At 39.8% G+C, this 24,613-nt stretch overlaps 1 protein-coding gene across 4 annotated transcripts in view; it reads right to left on the reverse strand.

Moving 5' to 3' along the window:
* NELL1 (neural EGFL like 1) overlaps nt 1-24,613 on the reverse strand; it is a 279,771-nt gene that overhangs the window by 247,263 nt on the left and 7,895 nt on the right. For all 4 annotated transcript variants that reach the window (XM_027662212.1, XM_027662213.1, XM_027662211.1 and 1 more), the window contains exon 3: nt 6,310-6,460. In XM_027662212.1, the coding sequence (XP_027518013.1) occupies nt 6,310-6,460 (151 nt within the window). The remainder of the gene's footprint in view (nt 1-6,309; nt 6,461-24,613) is intronic.

Raw genomic sequence — 24,613 nt, forward strand, 5'->3', positions numbered from 1 at the left:
TGTAACCAAAACAAGCCACAGCCCCAGTCCAGTCCCTCCCTCCCTCATGCCCATCACTGCAGCAAGAATTCAGCTCGGGGGATCCCCAAATCCACAGTCTCTAAATACCGGATTTTAGCAAAACAAAAGAGGATAACAGCTTTTTAAACAAATGAGGTCTGCCACCTGAGTAAAACTACAGTATTTGAAAACAAATTCCCCTTATTGCTGTGTCCTTAGAAGAAAGGTTCTTCCCTCCAATCTCACTTTCGGATTCAGCAGTTTTTCAGTGATTACTTGCATTATGATAAATTCCACATGCTGCAAAATGTCAAAAATTATCTTAGGTCTGGATGTTCTTTATCTACTTTAAGTTGGTTGATTAAGACTTTCCTAATTAGCAAGAAAGGATACAATCAATGGAACAGTTAGTATCCCTTGGTCAAGAATATCGTGAAACTTGTTAAGCAAAAGGATGTAGTAAATCAAGATGGTTTTGTATTGTCTTTGGTAATGCATACAAATGCATACAATCTGGTAAAAAACTCAAGGTCCATGTGTCCCTTAGCTGAACTATCTTCATTAAAAAAATCACACCTATAGGTCAAAAAGACCCCTGCCCAGGTGAAGCCCCTTCCCTTGGGCATATATAAAATTTAGCTGTGATTACATAACTTGTATGGAAACTACTAATCAATCATAATGGAGGGGCTGTACTTGGAAAGTTACTAACTCTGACCTTCTGTGTATAAATAGCGGTGTGGAAAGTCCTGTTGGTGTGCTTGATTTGTGGGAAACTACCGAGCACCCAAGATTTGCCCAAATCTGAAATAAATAATCAATACCTCTCTGGAGTGTGTAATTATTGGCTTGTTGCACACCCGGTAACAAATCCTATTTTGCAGACAACACACACTTTTCCCCTCGATTATCAGAAAACGAATCTTTTACTTTCCCCTCTCTCAAGGCCCTGTCATGTGTCTGCTCCCTCTGGACGCTCTCCGTCTCGTGCAGCCTCCACCTTTCCTGCCCCGCTGCCACAAGCTCTGGCAGCTTTCCACAGCCAGCGGTCATTAGGGCAGGCTCTGCCACGTCCTCCCTTTCTGAAGACAGTGCCTGGGGCGAAAAAAGCACACAGGCGTCCTTACAAAACTGCAAACAAAAGCCCAAAAAGAACCAGACACATCACCCAGCCTATCGGCAACCAAGCAAATGAACATTATTAACATATTGCAAACACCTAAGTGTGTTATTAACTGGGAGAGTTACATTCTTAACGAGCAGCCCAAATTCAGCGGACAGTTTCCAGAGAGCTGCATTTAGTGGAAGTTTGAGACATTCTGGTTCTTTGCCTGTATCAGAGGGCCATAAAACAATCACACAGAATAACTCAGAATAACTCCACCAGAATAACTGGTGGAGAAGACTCCTGGGGGACTCACACATCCTGCTGCTGGTTGACCATAACATTTCTGCACTGTCCAAACTCTGTTTTAAAGAGTTTCAAACTGTCAGCCATTCTTCTCCAATTGCCAACGTGGTCCAATCAATGTGTTCCAAGAGCTGGTTATGAGCAGCATGTTAATGTTTCAGAGAGACAACAACTGTCAGCCTAGTGTACATAAAACACCTGCTCTCAGCAGGGAGCCACAGGATGGAAGGTAGCTCCTCAAGTAGTAACTCCTCTTTCACAATGCTTAAATCAGCGGAAGATTTGTGTAACACTTCTTCTTCACTTTACTCTTTTGCATACTTTAACCCCAAGCACAGAAGCAGGTGGGCACAATTCTATTCGCATTTGCATCTCTAAAAACCTTTTCAGAAGGAAAAAAAGCAAGTAGATGTCTCACATATTTCACATCACCTCATTCAGAGGGATGGAAGTAGGGCTGGATCTTTATATTCTCTGTACAGCTTTCCAGTTTAGCAATTCTACATATAAATATTCATGAAGATGTGCCCTTTACCCTAAAAGAAAAAGGTTAATGGAGACATTCGCAGGGGTTTTCCTTCCCTTTTTGAATACTGGGCATCTCAGAATTCAATATATGTATACCCATCTTGCAGAGAATAATCTAAAACATAGCAGGGAGTAAATCCAATTTTTCAGGTTTACAACTAGGGTCAGAAGTCACTTGCATAGGCTTCCTTTCATCAGTTAGGTTTCAGTGATTAATTTAACCAGCTTATTACCCCTTTGTGTTTTTAATTAAACATATAATGGCCTGGTAGCCTTCCAGCTGTTATTTATGAACATACAGCTTTCTATCTACTCCTCAGCAGTCCCACAAGCTGTTCACGGTATCACCTGGGGGGAACTATTCAGCAGTGTACTAGATGCCTGTTTGCCCTCCCCACCCAAAACTAACTTGCAAGGAATAAAAATCTTTCACTACGAGCCTGACACATTTATCAGACTCTCCCCCTGAATATCTGTATCAACACAGCTTGCTGCTACATAGTGGAGGGCCAGATTTTCCACTCAATAACTCCATTTCACCATAGCAGTACAATCAGCTTAACAGGTTTCCAACAGGTTTCCAAATATTTGGTGTGGACATAGGTTATAAGCACATTAAACAAATAAATGAATAAATAAATAAAGTTTTTAGTGCTCCCTGTAAGAACATTCATCTTATGACTTGCTCCTCAGTTCTACCATGGTGGGATCTCACATTTTTAAACACTCTTCAGAAAGAATGATAATACATGGATTACCTGAACATCCTTGATATATTTCTCCGGATACTGATCTTGGCCAGTAGTGGAAAAGAGCCATCAATATATCTCAAACTTAGTGATTAAACAGCTGAAAGGCAATACTGACTCCATCTAATTTATGTTCTTGGGCTCTGGACCATGCAAGGCCAGAGCAGGTAGGGAGCAGGCAGACAACTTCAGATGAAACTGTATTAAATCACTTTTGAAATAAGGATTCATTATGTAGGATTTTAAATATCTTGATAGCCTTTTCCATGTGTTTCAGTGGTCTGAAGAGTCAAAGGTTGTGAGCAAAATAGCTCAGAAAGCTCATCTGGGAAGAATAAGCTAGCATAATTCCCCAATCAAGAAAAACAGTTTCCATCTTCTGCATTCCTAAGTAACATGTTTGTCCATCCTATATTACATTTCATTATCTATAATTTAGGAACAAAAATATAATCTTCTGCTTCACCACTGTATCCTAGATAACTATGTGCGCAGTGTGCACAAACTCTCAGACTCTTCAATTAGACTTTATCTGTGTTAATTAAGCTTTCTATTTTCCAAGCTGTATTTTAATACATTTGAATCATGAAAACAAAGTCTTTATCATTATTAAACTGACTCAACAAAATATTAACAAAGATGCATTTGCCATCATCGTAATATAATTCCTGTCCATCAAACGATGATATAAATTAACAGCAAATCTCTAATTGCTGTGAAATATCCCTTTAGAATTAAACAAAATAGCATATCTAAATCACTTCAAGAAAAATTGTGTTAATCTTATTTTAATATCTTCAATTTAAGAGTTCCATTCCATTGGAAAATAAAATCCCACTGAAACTTACTAGAGAAGTGAAATTTAGACCAAGTATTCTATGTAACACCACCATAGGACAATCATCTCCACTACATCAAAAGACAGTTTGCCATGAGGTAACTACCTATGCTGTTATGGTGCCCTATGTAATTTAGAACATATACACATGTGTATATGTCTACATATAAACACACCTTCTCATTGCCTGCAATAACACCTGTTTCTCATCTATTAAATCTGTGCACAATCAAAAAAGACACTTCCCCTAGAGATATGAACTCTGGTTACCAACAGCTAACACAGTTCCTTTAATTCAGATGTTGTTGACTTCCTGCACGATCTGAAGCCTTAAACTTTGGCCACTTTTGCAGGTAAGTTAAAAAACATTATGCCCTTAACTATAATATCTCCTATTTTGTGCAAAGAGAAGAAATTGAGAAGAGTTATCGGTTTTTCCATAGCCTATGCTGGTTAAGTAAGAACTATACTGGTTAAGTAATAAATGTACCCTTATACTTGTTCCCATACATCTTAATCATGATCAAACATAACGATGCTCCTTATTATTTTCTTTGCATTTTCATAGACACAGGGGAAGTTGAAACGACTTGACCAAAAAAAGGATACCACCAGAACAGAACCACGATAATTATCAGAAGCTTAGTAGGTGCAACAGTTCATAAAAGGTTCTGTGTGACAAGGGTCTGCACCCATTTCAGTTCCCATGCAAACCTATAGAATGACTGGAGCAGTTAGAGAAACATCACAAAATACCAAGATGAAAGTTCTAATGTAAGCAGGATCCTCTTCAGCAGTGCCCCAAATCTTTGTTCTCTTCTCCTAAATATTTTCTCCATTGTCACCCACTTAATTAATTTCTGTCATCATAGACTAATGGTTTGAAAGCACTATCTTTACCAAGGTCTGAGTAACAACCTGAGAAACAATGACTTCAAGTGATACACAATGAGTCCCAAAAAAGAAGGATAATTACAGTATCCAGACACTTAGAAAGTAACAGCAGTCATGAGTAACACTGGACATGCCTGTTTTGACTCTTACATCAAACTACAGACAAACTTCCTCAGTTACTATAGAGAGCTACAAAGGTTTAATGAGACCAGCACACAATCCTTCAACTGCATATATTTTTAAGCAGATGTCATAATTTTAAATATTATAGATAACCTCAGTGTCAGAGAGGGCAACAGCAGTGTATTTTGTTCAACCAAGATTACTCCTGCATAGCACATCTCTCTACAAGCCCCTGCCTGTCAAGATAGAGGACTTGTAGCTGCATTCAGTAGATGCCATATCTAAAAATCCATGTGCCTTGCTTTGTATAATCATCACTGCCTGTCTAGTTTGACCCTGGATTTTGCTAAGTGCAGGCACGTGACTGTTTGTCTGTTCAATGGCTGCACTCAACATCCTGTTTCTCAAATAAATAAATAAATAAACAAACCTTTAACATGGCAAACTGATCCTGTTAACCACAACTTCAGAGAGCTACAATGGCCTGGAAAAGCTTGGAGGAATTGAAAATTAAAGACAAAAGGAATGATAGAGTAAGAGAAGGAAAAAAGGATGAGATGGAGGGAGGGATCCCTCTGTAACGTACAATGATATTCTTCTAGACTGAAACAATGGCCTGAAAAATGCAAGAAGGAATAAAGTAAAAGAAAGACCAATAAGAAAGGAGAAGTGACAGAAAAGTACAGTGATAGAATAGGGAAACAGCAGAGTCCTCCCCTTAGCCATCCTAGTCTGGACATCTCTGCTGTTGCACTGGCGAAAGCCATCAACTGACTGTTTGGTCATAATAAAGCCACTGCCTTCTCCTTCATATACTCCCTCAAAAAGGGTAAGCAATTGGGCCAAGAGTTGAGTATCATGTACATGATTAAGACAAATACCAATAAGATTTTTTTTTTTCATAAAAGAAGTGCTGCAGATCATCTGGTATTAGAGTTGAAATGGGAGCAACCAAAGAATATCCTATTACTTATATTACAACAGAAAAAACTAGAACTAGTCTTTTATGTGTCAGACTAGACACAAAGGTCCTTCAAGACCTAAGATATTATTCAAAAAGCATTCTCAAATTTACAAGTAGGAGGCTATTTGATGCAACACACACTTTGAAACATCAAAACATCATTGGAACTGTATTATGGACCATAATACCAAGTGTACTCTTTTTTTTTTTTAAACAAACAGATGTCTGCCACTATAATAGCTAATCAAAGAGACCTCTTTTTTTTCTCCTACACTGGCAACCAGAAAAAAAGGGGGAAAAAAAGACATACATGAAAAAGGAATATAATGTCTTATGTTGGGAAGAAAACATACACAGGATGTGTATACATAGGGAAGCACAAGTAGCTTAACAGCTTAATTGCTGAACCTCCAAGAAAACATATTCTTTCATAACGTTATAAAACACAGTGAAGCAAGAAACACATGCAAGTTTAACTCTTATGAAAAAGCAAACTCCAAAGCACACATGATAAACTAGTCAGGAAAATTGCATTACAAGGTTTGTAACTTCCAAAGCATCTATACTACATTGGCTTTGATCTTTCTGTTTAAGTTATTTTACAGGCCAGGATACATATATAATGAATTCCTCCTATAAAAAAAATGAACTAGAAAAAAAGCACATTGCAAATTACGAAGAAATGCTCTACCTTACGTGTCAGATTTTACGTCCACCATTTCAACACATTGCCCAAGTAGACCAGAGTGCTCAGGATCTTTTATGTTGCTACTGCTACAAGAGAGAAACAATTTCCTCTTACCTGTGCTCTAACTCTCGGATGGACAGTATAACTCCAGAAGTCAATGCCTTTTGTTGCAGAGTGGCCAGAAACGTGAACTCACTTTTATTCCGGAAGAGCTGAATTAACTTCTCACTCACATGAGGTGCTGCATGGATTTCTCTTTCTACATCTGACAATTTTATTAAAAAAAAAAAAAAAAAAAAAGGGAAATAACATTACAGTAAAAATGCCAAATCAGAAACATTTAGATTACATTTTTCATTTTCACATCAATATTTTTCATTTTTGAGAGTCATCTACCATGTTCCACCACCGCACTTTTTCCATGAAAAAACTCAAATGCCATCTCTGTCAGCATGCCCACTTGTCACTTGGACAAGTTCATAACTGGTCAGCTACTGATTTTCTGATGGATTTTTTGACGGGATGCTGAGCCATTTGTGTCTGCTGCGAGCAGATTAAGTTGCTGTAAATAAGGTGTGCTGCAGGCAGATAAATAGGTTCCTAAATTCTGAGAAATCTCAGGCACTGCCTCTCCCAACACAACTCACCAAGCTCCAATTTCAGTTTTTACCACTGACTCCGTTTCCACCTCTCCATCATACATCACAGGGAACCTGTCCTTGTACAGTGTAAGGCAGAGATGTATTATTGCTAATAATGCTCTACGGCTGCGCTCCTGCCTGAGAAATAAATACAAGACACGCTTGCAATCCGCTGCTGTTTCAGGGATTTCTCAGTTTAAACAAGCAGAGTGTGACAGCTCATACAATATTTATTAAACCACAACCTGACCAGGCAGAATCAGAAACATTTCAGTCTCGCTAATCCTGCTCATGTCCAAGCAGCATCATTGCCTTCTCATATTTGATCTTCAGAGGTTCAAACGCATCGTCTCCTCCACACTCATTTTTATCTCATCCTTTCATTTGCCATACATCATCACTACCAAAGACAATTAACAACAGAAAGGGAGAAATCAGGGCAATTCACCTTCCCACCCATTGCCATGTCTCTCTCATGCTGGGCCTTTGTCACACATATTCAAGACCTGAGCCACTTGCGGTTTCTGGATGTCACAACCAATTAGAAACCCTGTGTGCATCCTTTCCAAAGGTTTACTTTGGAGCCAAAAAATGCCAGTAAAAATTCTCAGCTGGCAAAAAAACCATATAACTCTGCTGAATCCTGAGAATACGGCCCAGCAAGTAACACACAAAGGAGTGATGAGATTTACAATTCAGAATTTCACTGCAGAAAAAAAAAAAGAAAAAAACCACCCAAACTAGAAAGGACCCCATTGTGTCATTAAATGAGGCTTTGCAGACAGAAGGAGGAGAGGCTGGCTTGGAAAACAACCCAAAATCTCAGACACACAACTACTGAAGGAATGCCATGGACTGAAACCAAACTCCAAGGAAAAAGTATTCAAGCATGTTTTGTAATTGGGTGTCTCAATTTTTCCTGTACAGCTTAAGACCCTCCAAATGAGTTTACACACTCAGAATCCATAATACACCTGCACTCTGAAAGGCTCATCTCTGAAAAATACTGCAGATAAGACATCAAAAATCACTTAGTCATCATTTAAAAATCTTTCCCAGGGGCTTAATTACCCTGATAAATAAATATAGTCCCCACTTTACCACAACAAACTATTTGTCTGTCCAACACGACTTTTATCATAGCAGAGGGTAAAGCTTCAAAGAACAGAAATTGTTTCCCCTGCCATCACATAATGGAATGGAAGAATAAACAATCCAGCACAGAAGACTAGATTTTGTCTTTATCTATTAGATTTTGTTATCTGTATCGTTATCTTCACCTAGCAGATGTTATTACTGCTCATAAATACTGTGTAGTTTCCTTTTACAAAGGTGATACAGGAGACACAAAACTGTCTATCCCATACACCCATAAATTCACCAATACCCAGTTTGCTTTCTACGGAGACAGACAATCCACTGGTACTAAGTTCCAAGTAAGACTCAGATACAATGTCCAAGACTTGACAGATGAAGATAATTATCACTGTTTGAAGGTTAAAAACCTTCATATCTGACAATTTTTTTTTTCTTAAAGTTGTCACAATTACCAGAAATAAAATATGACTTAACTAAGCTTTCAAAAATTCTTTCACATGAAAGCATAAGCAGCACTGTCAGTGGAACACATATGTTAAAACTTCAGTCAAGCCCTGCAATGTACGTTTCCTCATTATAGGAAGGCCCAGATATAAAGCCGTCACATTTTATACAAATATCAAACTTCTATAAATTTTATGTCTATGTTTATCAAATTTTATACAAAAATATAGGGCTCCTTGGTCAGAATCAGGAATGGTTAATCAACACAGTCCCCACTTCAGTTAGAAACATACTTTGAAATATTGTGTCATACTCTACCATACTCAATGTGACTTCATAGTCACAACTACACCAAAACCACATGCAACACTGATATTGGTTCTCTGTTGATGAAAAGCAGTAAGATCCAAAGTTCTGAAATTCCAGAGTGTTGGGTTCAAACTACTAGATAACACAATTCATATAGTGCTTTGCAACACTGTGCTAGTATAATTGGCACTAAGGAAGCTATATAACCAAGCTTTTAGAAATTAACACACTTCCAAGTACAGTGCTATTTTGTTTTGAGTAGTTCCAGCCATTACCAGTGGCTTGGAACATCCCTACTGCAAGCCAGGTGAAAAATTTACTTGCAGATGCAGAAGTGTCTACAGAAATGCCACTTTTCATAATCCAACATCAAGAGGACTTTCCCACCAGTTCTGTGGCAAGATGGCAAATGGAACCCAAGAGCCTGCAACTGGATTTGTAAGCTGGGAAACCCACCAAGGCTATGGGGGCTACCAGAGGGCACAGGACAGGGGTGCTGAGCACAAACCTGGGCTTCCAACCTGGGACCCAAATGCTGGGAAAGAACCATTGCTCAAGAGGCCTGTTGAGGACACGGTCCAACCAACACAGCTCCTGTCCCCAGGGGACATCTCCCACACTGCACCTCTCTAGCAGTGTCCCTCCTCACACCATACAATCCCTGGGAACATCATCTCTCTGTGTTTTGCTTGATTTCTGCAGAAAATAGCATACAAATGGACTGGGAGTATAATCCATTTAGAATAAGAGCTTTCTATTTTCAGGTTGATTTTCACACTTCAAAAAAAAAAAAAAAAGAAAAAGAAAAATTGAGAATACATACACCCCCTCACCACAGGTGCCTGAAAGGTAAAATACTTTTTATGCTCTCGATAAAAATAACTGTCTGCTTGTAATGAAATGTCGTATTTCCTACATTATATAGAACAATATAGGTTTATATAGCAATCTTCACTGAAACATCGCTTCATGCTTGAATGATAATGCAATCTCAGCAAAATAAATAAACACAGATATGACTTTCATATGTCCTTCTATGTGATTATATTTTCCTAATTTGAAATACTGACTGTCTGGCGAGTTTTTTTAAGACATACCAGAGTGTTTCTAAAATTAAACAAGGAAAGAAAGCAAGCACACTCAGTTATTTGAAAGTCCAAGAGACACAAATCATCTCAGAGCATCAAGCAGAAGCAACTTTCTACCTTCAGCAAAACAGAAAAGCACAAGACACACCTATGTCAGAGGGAGTGTATTTGTTGCTTGATTTAAATGCCTTTTTTTTTAAGATGCATAGAATAGAATCAACAAGGTTGGAAAAGACCTCCAAGATCATCAAGTCCAACCCCTGATCCAACCCCACCGTGGTTCCCAGACCATGGCACTAAGTGCCACATCCAGTCGCATTTTAGAAACCTCCAGGCAAGGTAAATCCACTCCCTCCATGGGCAGCCCATTCCAATGTCTGATCACTCTCTCTGTAAAAAATTTCTTCCTAATATCCAACCTAAACCTCCCCTGGTAGAGCTTAAGACCTCTTGTCTTACTGATCGCTGCCTGGGAAAAGACACCAACCCCCACCTGGCTCCCCCCTCCTGTCAGGGAGTTGTAGAGAGTGAGGAGGTCTCCCCTGAGCCTCCTCTTCTCCAGGCTGAACAACGCCAGCTCCCTCAGCCTCTCCTCACAGGACTTGTGCTCAAGTCCCTTCACCAGCCTCGTTCCTCTTCTCTGGACCTGCTCCAGCCCCTCAACACCCTTCCTGAATGTCTAAGGAAGAAGTGCCAAACGCAAACCAACGGTGCGGTTTGCCAGGACAACCTACCATATCCATTTAGTCACCACCATCCCACATTTCCTCGTCTGGCACCATCTCCCCCACCCCCAGGGATGCCACCTTGCCTTCTCCTGGATGCCTTGTCTCAGGTGAGCCCATTCAGCCCCTGACCAGCACAGCCCTACCAAGCCAAAAAGAGCTACAAGAGGAAGCAGCTCCCAGGGCTACACTCATGCAGGGCTCAGCGCCCGCAGCACAACCCTGGCCAGACTCTGCAGAGAAGAGCTCAGCCCCCTGCCCAGCTGCAGCTCTTACAGCCCTGGCCACCCGGAGAAATTTTACCCACAATTGCGACCGCTCACAATACTCACTATCAGCACCTTCGAAATAAGTCTCAAATTTTTATTTCAGCATAGGTGTGTTTTAACTTCATCATGAAACCAGTCTAAATGAAAGGCAACGCTGCTCTGGGGCCAACAAGGTCAGGTCAAGCTTTACCTGTACATTTCATACGTATGGGGTATTTTGGTACACACTAACCCTACATCCAAATGGAATTAGGTGTAATAACTCCGATTAGCATCAGTCCTTACCCAACCTGATTTAGGCCCTCAAGTCACATCTTCCTGTGTGGATTCAATGCACTATCCATCACCAGCTCCAGTAACTAAAAATTAAAACCTCAGGCTTCTGCAGTTTGTAACCCAGAACACTTTAGAGGCCCCTAATAAGAAAGTGGGAGAAGATGGGAGTCAGCTCAGTTAGAAACTGTAAGAAAACTGCCACCACACAGCAGGCAAAATGAACAGGAGAAAGAAAAGGAAAGAAGGCAAAGGTCTTACCAAACTTGTTTTGAGAACAATGGTACAAAGGGAAATACATGATCATTTGGGTTGGAATTTTAAGTGATGAAAGACATGTACCAGTTGTTAAAAGCTGAATCCCAGTCCATTCAGGAAATAATTTTTCTATAATAGATGCCCCCATTATAGGAAAACTACTAAAATTTCATTCAGAATCAACTCATTTTCTAAAGCTACAGATACATTTTTATCATTCACTAGCCTGTTTGAATACTTTTTACTTCCTTTGGCAGAGAATATACTGCGGAACACATTGCTTTATTGGTAACTCCAATCATTTTAAAGCTATTTGCTTCAACATGCTTTCAGGAGAGCCTTTGAACAGTCACTCTGGACAAGCAAGTAGAAATTAACTCTGTAACAACAGACAATCTGGATTTAAGCTACAGCAATTAAAGAATTGAATATTACATCATATTGGCTTTTACCTTGCTATGGGCAAAATCCAATAAAACCAAAATCTATACTTAAAAAAGCAAAACAAACAAACAAACAAAAAAAATCACCCCAGAGCCCCACTTTTTTTAAGTCATCAGCTTTTCAAAAATGAAACCAAGATTAGGAGGAGGATCCAACACTAGCAACTCTGAGTGTAGACAGTTCCTAACACGGAACACCATCACAAAAGCCTTCTTGTTCACTGCAGGCAGGTGCTTCCTCAAAGCCTGAGTTCAAGTGAGATGCAGTGCATTGCCTCCTTTTCTGCACATTGGTCCCACAAAACACCTTCAGAAGAACTGGTTAAAAAAAAAAAACCCAGCCCAAAACACTACTGGTGACAGGTGACCACTCCCACTCTTTCCTACTCTTCTAAGAGCACACCTCAGTCCACAGAAGTCACTAACAGATCCAAAAGTCCCCAAAAGGATGCTAACACTAACAATGGAGATCTTCTCCAAAAAGAATCATTTCCCTGCTTGGCAGTGAAATGCTTCAGTGTCCCTCCCCACCTAGCAAGGGCAAAATGCGCAGACACCACTAGTTTTTTATTTTAAGCTGTGGGGACAAAATTCACATAAATTTCTCCTTATATGCAAACAAAATAAAAGACTTTGTAATATGCTCCTGTCCTGGGAACGGGCACAGAGCCATGAATATCCCTCAGAGCACTTCGGGAGCTCAATCAGCACTAAGGCTTGAGATAGCCCACTGTGCTGCAGAGATCCACTTGCCTACACTGCTTCCACACCACGATGGGTTTTAGCAAGTTGGGGGGTACTGCCAAGGGAAAATAAATGCAAATTTATGTTAAGATGCTGGGCTGGTACTGTGTTGCTCTCTGGGGCCCCTGCACTGGAACAGTTGGGACCAGGACCACCTGTCCTCCCTGCCAGCAACCCAGAGAGAAGGGTCAGAAAACAGCTCACCCTTTTCTTAAAAACTATGCTACCAGACAGGACCAAAGAGGGCGTCATATTTTCTCTCAAGCACATCACTCCTTCTATGTATTCTCACCGGCATGAAAAGACATTGTAAATGTTTTTGCCACTCAGAGTCAGTAATAAACAGTAGGAAATCATGTTCAACAGCACAGCTTTCTAAATTATGATTATTCATAGTAAATCACTTTTTACATGTTGCTTCAAACACTGTTTCTCTGGAATAAGATCCGTCTGCAGTGAAATGCTTGGTGATTTTAATATGCAAGCCTCCTACAGAGATGATGTCTCATTTTAATTATTGTTTCGGTTTAATGGGTTTTCATTAAATTAGAGGATGGAGCAATTACCAGGGTGAACAGCTAATGTCACAAAGGTAAGTTCCCATGACTATACAGCAAAAGCAGTTCCACTACAGAAGGTGGGAAAACAGTGTAATTCAATGGAAATTCTCCTTTTGCATGATGCAAAACTATCCTGGTTATACATGCTCATATATTGCTGTCATTTTGATACACATGTTTGGAAACTCGTTTCCAAATAGGTCTCTCCCAACAAAATTAATCTAGCATTTAAAATATTATGTATTCATATTTTTTAATATATATATATATATATATATATATATATAATCCTTTCAGGAAGCTATTACAAACCCAATCCTAAAACTCCAGATGTTGGGGCAGGAGAACTTTAAGCCACTAAAGAAATCAAGCAGAACACTTATCAAATCACAGTTTCTCCTCAACCAATAATTTAGCTAATGTCAGACTCTTCACTTCTTGAAAATTGGCTTGACTTGAGCACCAGCTAGAGTGACCACACTCATGCTAATTAAGTAGTTGCCAGAGAGCCTAAGTCCTTTGTTTGCTTTATCAGCATTTCAAACTGAATTCTGGAAATTGAGAACTCTGGAACAAACAGAGCAGCAGACATGGCACAAGACTTGGAAATGAATACATGCCAATAGAGAAGGCGGCCATCTCTGCTTCTCCAGCCAGCAAAAGGTGCCTGAAGTGGCAGAGAAACCATGGTGGCAGAAAGCCTATATCAAAAAAAATTCATACATGTTTCCTACCTCCAGGGCCCTTTCTTGTGTTTTCCACCCACCTGGACAAAATGACCAAGGAAAACGCTGGAGTGATCCCTCCAGCAGCAGAAGGATGAGCAGCAGCCCTGGGTACATGCACAGCACAGCGACTGACTCTGCCATCAAACCATTTGGCCATTATGGAGCAAAGTCAGAAAACTGCAGTAAGCCAAATGGCTTTGGAACAACCTTCCTGGTGAGCTCAACAGTGATTGCCTTGCTAAGGCTGCACATCACCTGTTACTGAAGGAAGCCACTTGAACTTTTTCCAAATATTTTAAGCAGCAGCTGAGCTCGTCTTCTCAAGTAGGTTCTGTTGTTTCCTCAAAGGATTCATACTGAAATCAAGACTATTTACAAGTGGTTGATCCCTTAAATTAAATGCTTCGTTGAAATGCTCCAGGAGTTCACTATCACTAAAAGCACATAATCTGCTCTTAAATCATGTGAGTTAATCAAATTACATGTGTTGTTAGTTAATTAGTTCAGGAGTCACTGATTATATCATCTTTTCCACTGTTTACCTACATTAGATAAGGTATCACATCACTGTGCCTATGAAGATTGCTATTTGCAGATTTGGAAAATAAAAACATTTTAACAGAAAGAATATGGACTACACCAGCAATGCTTTGAATAGGGCCAGTGGCAACGTACACAACACTGGGGAAAAGCATTTCTAAGAATCATTCCCAACGTATTATCTGTTTTTCAGGAGTACTGTCCACTTCAGGGATCTATTTCAAGGGTATATTAAATGCTAATGTCAGAGGGAATAATGAGCCACTCAAAAATACAGCTCCATGCAAAAGCAAGTAAAACAATTTCTTTCTTCCCCTTCTACAAAACATTTTCAGGTATGCTCTATGTCACAGACACCAAAAAAAAAATTCGAAATCGCTTTTAAAAAATTATAATATATACTGAGCTTGACAAAACATGTTCTTCAGCTGCATTTGTTTAAAGGAGACTTAAGATGGTAGCAGAAGGTTACCTAGAATGAAAAATCAGACGCAGAAGCTACGTTTTACAACTAAGAGTAAGTTTGGACTTGTTTCCTCCCACTATAACTCTAAGTCTGTTTGTAATCTAAAAATAAAATATAAGCTTTTTCAACAGAGCATGCAGAGAGAGTGATCCATTTATATTCTTAGGCAATATGTAATAATTCTGATTTCTCATTTAGCATTCTTCCTTCTTCCAGGTAATAATACTGCTCATACTTTATGGCAACAGTATTAAAAATAAATATTAATCACAAGTACTTCTAAAGTGCTGTAAAAATCCTAAGCTCAACATTAATATGACAGATAGAGTAAACAAGTAATCCATTTCAAAGAAATTTTAAGTACCAGATCCCACTGAAGCAGGAGAGAAGCTGAATTCCTAAGTTACTTTGACTCTGTTGAAAATCCCAGTCCAACTTCAGCAAGGACATAGAAATCAGAATCTGCCTCCCTGCTGAAAACCTGGATTCTTGAGTGTGTAAATCAAAATACTATTCAAATACTTCATTAACAGGGAAGTTTCAGCAAAACAGAAATCTTTGACTCGCTTTCTTCACTTGCAAAGGGAGATTACTATGGCTAATGCAGCTCACAGAGCTGGCTACACCTACACAAAGGTTTTAATTTCCAATCATTTTATCACATGAATAATCCAACTAAAGGCAATGAAATTATCCATAAAGTCCAAAGTAAGCATATGCTGAAGTGCTCTCTTGGTTCAAAAACTCCCAATGACTTGACAGTCTAAATAATTTTTTAATTACTTTTAAAGCATTTAATTCATGTATTACTAAAATCTTTTTTTTTAATTCTCTACATATGATTTATATAAGCATTAAACAATATGTGTTTCATGAACTAATTCTCCCTTCTGTTTTCTTTCCCTGAGGAGAAAAATCACTTCCATGTTATTGCTAAAGCAAATTAAATCCTAGGTGTCTGTTTTATTTATTAACTGCATGATAATAGCATGAGGCATAATACATTTGTCAGAGCCCTTCTCTATTGAAGTATAATTTCTGCTGTCAACCTCTTTATGTTTATATTCAATATTCCAGTTGTCTTTGTTTCCTGGAACACACATAAGTACACATTTATATTTTCTCCCAAAATAAGTATAAATGCTATTGGTGAAGTGTTTCTCAACACCCCCCAACAAAGACCCATAAATACAGCTAACATTAGTCATCATCCACAAGTTTTATATGAATTATTTGAGATACTTAAGAATTTTTTAAAAGTGTCACAATAATAACTTTTATTTTTTTTACACCATAATTATGATTTGGAGCATTGCTTTTCTTATTTCGCCCAAGCATACCACAACTCATGAATAAAATATGACAACTTTGATAGCATCCATTGCTGTGGGTTCATCCGTAACAGCAAACGTGCTTCGGGTACTAAGGGCTCCCCTTTTCTCCATAAGCCTTTGTTTCTGAAAATAAGCTTTTATTTAAATAGAACTGCCATGTGTCCCCCCCCTTTTTTGCATTTCTTGCTGTTAGCAGTAACACCAGCAATAATGTTTACTTTTTTTTTAATGGCTGCATTTTGAAACGATTAGGATGGCATGAAGCTAGAAATATCCCACCTGAAAGCTGGTACTCGCAAGACATCAAAAAACATTAAAAACAGTGCCAGCATCAGAGAAAAAAAGCTAAAGCAGAGGGCATGACTTAAATATGTGAGCAATAGTATTATAAAAGAGAGATTATTTTTTTCTGGCTTCATAATTAGTTACAGTGAAGTAAACCTAAATTACTTTGCCCACTTCCCCAACAAGATTACTGTAACTAATACTGCAGAGTCCTCCTACCACAACTTGTCAGCAAACTCCCTGAAAAGGAAGACTTGGGGTAAGTGCAGTACATGGTTTCCAAATCACCAGCATTTACCAAATTATTCTACAAATATCGTGCTTTAAGGCTGTGCTACTTCATTTTCCAAACAACACGATGAACATCCGTAGAGACCTCCACAGACCAAGAAAAATCACGACACATAAACACACAAACCCCACTCTCCTCCCACACATCTTGGCTTTGTTATTTTCCCCAGTCCCCAAGAAGAGGCTTTGAAATTTCAACATTGTTATTCACAATGAGCTGAAGTGGAGAGAGAGAAGCAGAGGCAAGTCTAAATGCCATCTGTAGACAGTCTTTCATCATAGAAGCAATGAGTATTTAAACTACAAGATCCAGTTTTATACATTTTGCTCTCAGAATATCTTTGCTCTGTTCCAGTTTACAAAAGATTTTTTAAAAATTAAAAGAAAAAGTAAAAGAAGGAGGCTACACAACACAGAAATAAGCTTTACAACACAAATTTAACTGTTTTAGAAGTGAAGAAGAAGTAAGCATCCCACTGATGCCAAATGGAAAACTCACAGCTTCAGAGGGAGGAGTCACCCACATGTGCAAGGGTAAGACGGACTCTCTAAAATAATCCCTGCAGCTGTAGTGATCCTATACTATTTTTCCTATTTATAGTACAGAGGACCCACAGCAAACTCAGCTGTAACTCTGTAAGAAATGTTACCACAAAGGACGCAGGATGAAGGACAGAAAAACTGCAATGAGACATTTTTAAGAAGCAAAACCAGTACTTATTGCTCCAAAATACTGATTCACAGATCCCTCTTGTCAGAATTACAGAACTTTGCTGGTTTAGCAGGTATGCAGCCTACACAACTAAGGATTTTGCTCAATGTTATAGTGGATATCAGGTGCCAAAACCAATTTTTTTGTCCATTCCATTTAAAAAAGAGAAAATCTAATGTTCTGTACTGTTATCACTGAAAAGGCCACAAAAGGCAGGGCAATCACATGACATAATGCCATAAACCAGTACAGTATGATGTGAATTCTTCATACCACTTATGTGGCGAAAATTAAAAATGAGAGAAAAAATGTCCCCCTTTTTTCATTTCTATACCCACACTGCAGGTGGTAGGACTAATCTAGAGTTTGGCATAGAAGAAATAGGTTGAGGTCTCAAGTAGCATCTAATTTTTATTCTTGACAGATAGTTCAAGACAGCAGGGGTTTCACCACAGGAAATGGTCCATCCCTGCCTCTTGCATTAGGTCTGGTTATACTTGCCTGTGTGTACTTTTTAAAGGTACAAAATCTTTAAAAAAAATCATTTCATGTGTTTAAATTTGCGTGATAGTAATTTCAAATTACTTCCTTTTAGGCAAAAGATTTGCTCTGTTTAGAAGTAATGTCATTAAGTAGGCCAAGTGTAAATGCTCTTCTCAAATGGATATTAATGTATTTCTACTAAAATTGGTTTAAGAATTGCTCTTGGGGTCAAAACGCACCATAATGGACCATCCTGTTCCATTGCCTACAGTGAGAGCCCAATTCTTGAGCACTGCTTTTCCCTTCTGCTGTTGTTTAAGCAGTTTTAACTCAGCAGTGCCCACTAATGCTCCAATTCTGCTCTCTTTTAACCCAGACCTGCAATATCAGGTGCAGGGACTTGCCCTGGGCTTGGGTAGGATTCTCTACCCAGGGACACTCGGAGGGATTTGCCTCAAGGCAGCACAACTCAGGTACTGACTTTGTTATAGAACAATATTCTTACTCTAGTTTAACACTTGTTTACTAAACAAGTAGCTAATAAAGCCTGATTACTTGCAGTATGAAATTACTTAAGAGTATGTTTGCCAAAATCTTTGCAGGAAAAGACCATTTTTGTTGTATTTCTGTTTTGATGAAGATACAAGAAACTCAGACTGCTGTTCTTACTTTGATCTAAGTTGAACTACATTCATCGTAAGGACCTAGATGCTCACATGGTGTGGAACACAACACTTACCAGCAGTATCAGAAACTAATTCCTACATGCCCCTCTCAGCCCACTGAAGAGCAGAGAACTTACTTTTCTTTCTGCTTTCCTTTCTGAGTCTCTTCACACAGGACTTTGTCAACAGGTTGCCAGAAGCATTCAAGGCTTTTAGCATACTACAAAAGTACTGAAGTGCTTATCCCACTTCCCCTCTGTACTTACACTCATGGCAAATGGAGATAGACAAGTAGCACAATTATTGTCTCCCAGGAAAGCAAAAATAACTGTCAAGGACAGAGGCAATGTGTGCTCAGAATTCTTTCCTAATCATTACAGACATGATGGGAAATCCAAAAAATGTCAAGTAACAGAAGGCAGCATGACAGCATTCAGGATGGGGGGAAAAAAGAAGGAAAGTAGAAATTGGTCACTGTTGTTTAATGTGACTATGGTTCTATTTTAGTCTACACTTACTTGCAAGGAGGGGTAGGGGTGTTTTAAACAAGAGAATATAGAGCAAGAAACTCTGCAATTATTTACAAGTAATACCTTCATATCAATATGCTGGATAAATTTTACTCCTAAACAGGTTTCTAACATAATTCAAACATTAAACAAGAAACAGCCAAGATAGGATGGGTATATTTTAAAAACTACCTCTGGGAACTGACAAAGTTAACAGTAGTTTATGTATCTTCAAAGCCTCAAAGCACTGTTTAATAATTACATCTCAGGTGATCTTTAATTTTCTCCATTGAAGATGATTCACCTCATTCATCCCCTCCTACTTCATTGTATTTAACTTCAGATCATTTCTCTGTTCTGAAAGTGGTCAGATTTGCAAAGAAAAAAAAAAACACACTGAAGATGTTTTCATTGCAAAAGAAAATTACACTGTGTATACAAAACACATTAAAACATTAGCTATATTAAAAATATATATCATTTATAAGTTAGGCACTTGTTAGAATTCAAGTATCACAGGGACTCAACCCTCTGGGGATGCATATTCCAAAACCTCTCTTAATTACAGGATCACACACCTCTTTCCAGAGGGCTCCTTTCTCACAATCAGTGCACAAAGAGAAGAACAAAACTATTTAACAAACAAGGATCTTAAGTTTTGCTTTAGTTTTATTGTTCAAGGCTCACCTTGAACAGTAAATCTTCCATAGTCAAATCCTTCTCTGAAGGCAGAACACACCATGATCAAGTTAATTATTGCAGTGTAGTATTTGAGTCTTCTACAAGTATTAATGAATTCTTCACACCGTGATTGTAGGAGGAAAGGACATTAGTACCTCAACTTTACAGGTGAACAACCAAAGTACAGCAAAATGAAGGTTCTAAATGGCTAATTAAAAAAAAACAAACAAAAAAAAACAAACACAGAAAAACCCCACACATTATCCAAGTTTCATCCTCCAAAAACATTTGTTAAATATTAGCACATACCACGGGTACTTCACAGCAATACCAAATCTGAACTTTCTGTGCTTTTCCCTATCATGCTGCCCTGGTGCTGCCTCTACCATAAGCAAACCTTTACCCAGTCCCACTCTCCTAGTCCAAGACTGCAGTCCTTGGGGTTTCCACCCAGGCCACAGCCCTTTGCCTCTCTCTTCATGCTGCTTCTCCCAGCTGCTGTCCACAGCTCCCCTTACTGTGCTCTCCATCCCTGCACCTAACTCCCCCCCAGGTCAGAGTCCTTGTACCATCCCTGTCACAGCTTCCCTGTCTGGCCATAACCTGTCTCCTTCTTGGCCTCCAGCTCCTCAAGACAGCTTTTTCTCTCCTCTCCCCTCCACATGCCCATCTGAGGCCATTTCCTTGCCCTGCCTGTCACAGTTCATCTTGTCCAGCTGCTTCCACACTCTTGCCCAGCATCAGCCCAAGTCACTCCCTGGCTCCCAGGGGAGACCACTCATCATTGTCACACACTCAGTCCTTGCCCCTAAACTTCCAGCTTTATTTCCTTCTCATTTCCAGCTTCTACAGAGGTCTGGGAACAATGGGGGGAAATCAGGACAAGCACTCCAGATCCCAAAAAGACGTCAAGACCTGCTGATGGACACAAGCCCAGAAACCACCTCTGCCAGGGAAGTCATAGTTTCCTCCACCCTCCTGGGTGCAGCCAGCCCAGCTGTTGGGATCCTATTTAAACTTTTGTTTTAGGAGTGCTGACAAAGGGCTAACAGCTCTGAGGGAACTCTCTGGCAACACTCTAGGATGGTGGGCAGCTGCCACACCTCCTAAGGGCCAGCCTGGAGTTTGGAAAAGCAGGGGAACATTCAAGGGATGAGCACAGAGGGCAGATGAGCAACCCGCTCTCTAAGGGATGGGATGGGCCCTATCTCTCACAATCCCACAAATTTCCATCGCAAGCACAATCACACACTGGCCTGGCCCCTGCCATCTCCGTGCTGCCAACACCAAGGTGAGCAGAGCTGCCTGTGGCTGCCTTTGGAGCCACCAAGCCCTGAAAGCAGATCAGGTTTGAGTAAACCACCAATTCTACCATGCCCTGGTGAGAGTGGGATCTCAGTGGAAAGAGAAGGAGAACAGACAAAACTTAGGACCAAGGAAGCAGCAACACCTGACTGTTGCAACACAACAGGGGCAAGAGGTTGACCCACATCTCAGATGTTGATGCTGTTTTTACCGACACATACAAAGGGTTCTATCTGACAGCAGCTGCCTCTTCCTCATGAGCACCCAGAAACCCGGGATAGGCATCTCACAGGCATCATGGGGCAAAACCCTAAATTCACCTGCCCATGTGGGAACCAGAGTAGGTCTACACAGCATGACACAGCACAGGCAAAATACCACCCTCTGACCATTAAAATATAAAATAAAAGCTCATGAGTTCAAGGAGCTTGCAGAGTTTCCACAAAGATAAACCTCTGCATTGTGGTGAGGTGCAGAGCACCTCTGTCAGGGGAGGTACTGCTGGTTCTGGCCACTTCCCACAGCCCCACCTTAGGAAACAGCCTGGCTGGCAGCACCTCAGGAAAAGGGTATTTCAGAAGGAACTGTCCCAAAGAACAGGGAGCAATGGGGCACCGACAGCCTCAGGAGGTATGCCCCAAAAACTCCAGCATCCCAGCAAGAGGGAATATTCAGATACCACCAGGCATGGAGAAGATACTAGAGTTACTCTCTTCTACAACCACAGAAGGCAGAACTAAGATTTCCAGCAATTCATGTTGTGCCTTCCTAATTTTTCTGCTACTGTAAGATTTCTGTTCTGTAAAAACGACACTGTTGATACTTAATATTTGCTATAAACATAGCAGGAGAGATCCCACAGAAAGCAATGACTTTGTGTCATTATCTCACGTAAAGAAGGACTAACGCCTGAAGTCTAAAATTAAAGTTTATCTCTCCTACTCACTGCAGACCTCCCACCACCCACCCCCAGAAGAGTAATCATATGTTTCTTCCCCGAGCCGTTATCTGCTCCCTCTCATTCACTCCTGGCTCTTTTTGAAGCTCTTCAGCTCACACACCTTGCACATTATGTTGGCACAACTGAGATTAACACTTGAAGTGGATTAAAACCTCGGCCACAGTGCACAGGTCACTGAGATTTGGGTGAGATGATGTTCACGCACGGATGAACAAAGGCAGCAGCCTCCTCACCTGGCCTGTGAATTTACTGAGCACAGCTCGGTGCTGAGCTCCTTCCCCAAGCACATCACAAGTGTATCCTGAAGACTGTCCTACCAGAAGCAGAGCCAGAATTCCTGATATAAAGGGTCTGTGTCCACTCTTGATGACAAGATCAACTTATGCAGTTGTCCTTATCCACCAATCTCAAAGCTTGCCAGCAATCAAAACTCCCTTCAGTTTGGCACTGCAAAACCCGACTTCTAGGACTCAAGACTCCTGGAGTGAAGTCTGGAAACACTTCTACTCTCTAAGTGAGGAAAAAAAGTCAGGATTCATAAAACATTGAAAGAAAACACCAACAGAGAGGGTTGCACTTCATCTAGAAACTCAAGAGAGTCTTCTGGGAGGCACCTCTACCTGCCTTAGCACTGCAGCTTTGATCTCTCTTTGGCCTGAAGCAGGACAGTCCTTTTGTTTCAGGAATTCAACGAGTTTCACTCTCTTTCTCACAAAAACATTGCCTTTCTCTGTGCTTTAAGATACTTGTTATTCTTTCACCTTTCCTGTTGGAGCCATGGTTGCACAGAAAAAAACTCAGCAGTCACTTGTACAAAGTGGGAATAAGGAACATGACTGAACCCTGTGCTGCAGGAGCTCCAGGCCAGGTGTTTCTCTCACAAATCTACTGGTTGTTTAATGCAAGTCAAAAAATGGTCAAGGAAGAAAGGACTATATATCTTTAGACTTTAAACAGTACTTGGTGGTTTCTTTTACTGAGTGCTAAACATAGCATACATAGTAAAAAGACCATTCCTAATTTAAAGGCCAAGTTGAAAAATACTGCCAGATTGCTAGGAAAAGAAACAGCAAAGCCTTAATAAACTTCTAGAGGGGAACTGTTTTATAAGTAAAGGCTTTAAGTCTCTGTTAGCACAAAAAAGATGTTGTGAGAAGAATTAAAAAGAAAGAGGCATAGCTGACAGGTTGTAATTTTACTTCCCCAATGAGAACTGAGCATAGAACAAAAGTTAAACTGGTTATTAATCACATAATTTAACAGCTAGGCTAAAAATTTGGCTCAGTCTACCTAGAAATGGGATGGCCACTTATGCACCTCCTCTTGCCTTATTTACCATGAGAATTTTTCTCTACCACTGAACTCAAGATCCTGTCAAGTCAGGGTCAAAACAAGCCCTGCTTCCCTGCTATCTGAAACAGAACAGGATGGAGTACTATCAAGGGAGCCACAGCTCCCTGTTTCTTGATGTACTAAAATTTACACTAAAACACCGTTCTGGGATTCTGATCCTGTTCATTTTTTCACGTTTGTAAGATACAAATTTACAGATGTGAGACATATTTACAGATATGTTTCATTTGATGTTTGTAAGATGTTACTGTAACATATTAGGTGAACAATTAACATTTTCAATACTTTTTTTAGGTTTATTTCCCACCCACCCCCCATACTGTTTCCTTCAATTCTTTGGACTCTTGGTTGGAGGTGAGGAAATGTGGGTCAGACACCAGGATCTTTGGTGCCCCAATCCCCAAGAACACTCTAGTCAAGAACCTCCACTCACCCTCCTTTGTCCCCTCATGCCAGAATAACCCATCTGCCCACAAAGACATTTTTCCCCCACTCTATATAAAGTCCACACAATGTCAGGGATCTTAACAATCAGACTGTTTGCAGAATTGCAATTATGAGTTAGATATCTACATTTCTTCTAATTCACACTGTCAATACTTACACCGCATTTTTTATTTTCTCATCCCCATTTCACAGAGAATGAAACTAAAACATACAAACAATGGAACTGATCAATCAAAAATCTCATTGAAATACTCTAATAATTGAAGTCTATGCCCAACAGGACCACTCAGTTGACTACACTTAATTATACATTTCTATGCTTTTCTGAATTAGGAACAGATTTGCTTGCCCAAAGGCAACCCACATCTCTCGATTGCCACTTTGTTTCTACCACACTGTCACATAATTTGCAACAGAATCGAATGCATTTCTTTGCTTGTAAAGCTGCTTCTCACAGAAATCTGAGTTTTGGCTGTTACTAGCAATATTATTAAAAAATCAGGATACCAGCTTCGCTGTGATGTGTTGGACTGAAACTGCAAACTCTCCAGGGAAAAGAATCTATGTTTTCTCTAGGATAAATTAAATCATGACATCACTCCCCAGAAACTCTGTAACAGTGTGTCACTTACTGTAAGAGAGCTAACACCACTGATCAAATATCTAATTAAAATAATAGTTTCCCTTTCTCTTGTACATGTCTTCAAATCACCCCACTTCTTCATTTCCTCTTTTTGCCTCAATGCAACAGAAAAAATGCTCAAAACTTATAAAGCTTTCTGTTTCAAATAGTTTAATTCACAGAA

Source organism: Corapipo altera, unplaced genomic scaffold (genome assembly GCF_003945725.1).
Source record: "Corapipo altera isolate COAL_440 unplaced genomic scaffold, ASM394572v1 RXGC01000072.1, whole genome shotgun sequence".
NCBI lineage: Eukaryota > Metazoa > Chordata > Aves > Passeriformes > Pipridae > Corapipo > Corapipo altera.